This window comes from Priapulus caudatus, unplaced genomic scaffold, assembly GCF_000485595.1.
Source record: "Priapulus caudatus unplaced genomic scaffold, Priapulus_caudatus-5.0.1 Scaffold113, whole genome shotgun sequence".
In the NCBI taxonomy this organism is placed as follows: domain Eukaryota; kingdom Metazoa; phylum Priapulida; class Priapulimorpha; order Priapulimorphida; family Priapulidae; genus Priapulus; species Priapulus caudatus.
The window spans coordinates 222,297-225,210 of NW_014577174.1; the positions used below are offsets into that span (position 1 = coordinate 222,297).

General features: G+C 41.4%; 2 protein-coding genes across 4 annotated transcripts in view; both read right to left on the reverse strand.

Annotated features, from left to right (window-relative positions):
• Positions 1-939, reverse strand: part of LOC106805434 — a 4,218-nt gene extending 3,279 nt beyond the window's left edge. For both annotated transcript variants that reach the window (XM_014807015.1, XM_014807014.1), the window contains exon 1: positions 262-939. The gene's annotated coding sequence lies outside the window, so the exon portion shown is untranslated. The remainder of the gene's footprint in view (positions 1-261) is intronic.
• Positions 940-2,210: 1,271 nt separating this feature from the next.
• LOC106805425 (arginine-binding periplasmic protein-like) overlaps positions 2,211-2,914 on the reverse strand; it is a 6,937-nt gene continuing 6,233 nt past the window's right edge. For both annotated transcript variants that reach the window (XM_014807003.1, XM_014807002.1), the window contains exon 9: positions 2,211-2,720. In XM_014807003.1, the coding sequence (XP_014662489.1) occupies positions 2,680-2,720 (41 nt within the window). In that variant the 3' untranslated portion in view covers positions 2,211-2,679. The remainder of the gene's footprint in view (positions 2,721-2,914) is intronic.

Below are 2,914 nucleotides of genomic sequence, written 5' to 3' on the forward strand. Positions count from 1 at the left end.
ATATATATATATATTTATACTATACTTATTTCAATATATTTATTTTCCACGTGTTACTAAGGGCAGCACGATATGCAATTACAATCTATGTATATAGGCGCTGTTTCCTTGTATTTGTATTGTCATTTGTGATGCGCGTGTATCACAATATATATATATTTATACTATACTTATTTCAATATATTTATTTTCCACGTGTTACTAAGGGCAGCACGATATGCAATTACAATCTATTCTACTCCTTACAACCTTGAATTTTACCTAGTGACTTGAGCTGCGTGCAGGGCAACGTAGTCGCACTATAATGAAATACCAGACGTCCAGCCAACTGTGCGAATTCGTTAGATCTAGAATAAACTCAAGCTGAACGAAAATCTCGTACATTACAGTTCATCTCGCTTCTCCCGTAAGCGTAGCTAGCAGAATGCATACAGAACAGAGTCCGGAAGACGGCAAGTGGAAATAAGAATAAGACGACGAACAATATATCTCTCACTGTAGCGAGAATCGTATTCTGGCTGCTATGACAACTGCGTTGCTGGAGACGCATGGCTACGTCAGGTAACTATAGCTATGCGAACAATGCCTAGTATTCGAGCATACTTGGCAACGGGCCACCCGCTGTGTCGTGGACGACTGTTTTCCCTCGGTGAACATGTTTTTCAAGGAGGTCCGTTGTGCGCGATATCTACCACGGTATTGGAGACATCTATATTCTTCTATGACCGTGCAATTTGGCGCGTTTTATTTCTCATTTATTTATTTCTCATGCATTTGTATCTCGTTTAACTTATAATTATAATAAAATAATCGCATATAAAGCATTACAGATCTGATATAACCAGGCGAACATAAATAAGTGAGCTCTCATTTATTTCATTCTGAAATAATTCGGTTCGATGAATAGAGAAGATGCATGCGATGGCTCAATGGTTGAGTGCTCGCCTAGCTCGTATGTGGAAGGTCGGGGCCGGGTTCAACTCCCGGCCGGGTCATACCAAAGACTTGAAAAATGGTACACACGGCTTCTCTGCTTAGCATTCAGCAAATAGAGATAGAGTGTGGCAAGTTAACTCGCAGTGCTACAGTGGACTAACCCCCTACTGTAGCATTTACTGTGAAAGCAGCTGTGGGGCCTCAGGGTTACAGAAACGGAGATAGGCACCGCCCTATGCGCCTGTAGCTATACGCTATGCGTATGAAGATGCGGGAAGGATTTAACTAATAGAGAAGATGCCACTGAGCTCAGTAGGGGTAGATTGAGACATATATATAGCTAAATTTGAATTTGTTCCGCACCGACAGAACATGATAGCCGTGGCGTGTGGAAAAATCTAAATACGCAGAGAATAATTGTAAAAATAGTATTTAAATAGTTCAATGTAAATTTGATTTAATCAAATGGAGTAAATAAATTAAATTTTAAAGAAAACGTTCGCAGCGTGGTCTCATGAGATGTGGGTAGGCCCTACTATCCTCGAACTCTCGAGCGCGATAGTGGGCAGGATAAAACCCCAGTAATGTCTCGATACTGAAAAAACTCAACCAAACGCCACCAGGCTGCAACCGCCTGCATCTCTTTGTCTATGCTCACCTCCACCGCAGGGAACGCATGCGTGTAACCGATAGCATAAAAAACTCGAGCGATTTATGCGGTCTTGATGCCACGCTCTTTTTTCGGTAAGTGGACGAGTCGAAGCAGGTTTTCCTTCCCTCCAGACGTGTGCGTGATTTACTAGCGAGATTTTATCGCGTACAACACCACCTTGGATCCTCTTGGCAGAGCGCCCCTCGGTCATTTGCCGTGCCGAATAGACAACGTAGCTAGACCTGTAGAGACCACGTCTCACAACACCTACGTGTCATTACGAAATACGATCTCAGCAAACCAGTGGATGCACTGTTCGCTCCGGATTCCTGCTCACTCTCTCGAATATGAAAGCCAGAGGACTATAAAAATATATATCTTCAACACCCCCCTTCTGCACTAGATACATATAGATACTAAAGAAAGGAAAGGCTCCGAGGACCCACGTTCTAAATTCTATCCAAGTACCCGTAACCCGCGTGACCTCAAGCAGCGTGTAGAAATACCAGGTTACATTCAAAAATATAAGAATGATTCCGGGTTAACACAAGTTCACGAAAGCGTGCACGTCTAATTTGAACAATCAATAAATTAACTAATAATTGCATGCGACATACATGAGTTGTTTCGTCCACAAATAGTTGTATTCAAGAGATCGTTTGCAAAATATTACAATCTTCCGATTATCTTCGTAACTACAAACGGCACAAACATAAACACTATTAAATCATAATACATTTGATAACGTTCTGTCAACAATTAAAATGTCCGTATAGTGCATTTTGGTCTTCGCGCGTCAAGAACCATACTCTCGTCTACATAGGCCTACTCTATAGTTTCTATTTAACATGCATTGCAACATTGGCACTACACCCTATATTATATCGATACTGAAACTATTTATTACCTATCGTAGTTTGCTGCTGTTATCGCTATCGTGTATCTAATATGGCTTATTTATCCACGCACCTCGTTGGCATAACCACCAAAAATTATGTAATTACCAATTGACAAATCTAATTAAAATTTTGTATATGCTATTAATTTTGTAGTAGTTCGTGTGCCGCCAGATGGCACTGCGAGTGGCGGCTTTAATCCAGACAGTCGAAGTCAATTCTCACCTCGTCCCGGGCTGAAATCAATTTATAAATAACGTTGCAGTCGATGGTGGAAAACGCCTATGTAACTGACAATGGCACTGCTCTTTTACTCACCCTGAAAACCTGTTATCACCACAAGTTTATTTTCAGAAGTTTACTTTTCTCTCTCGCTCTCTCTGTCTCTGTCTCTCCCGCTCTCTCTCTCTCTCTCTCTCTCTCTCTCTCT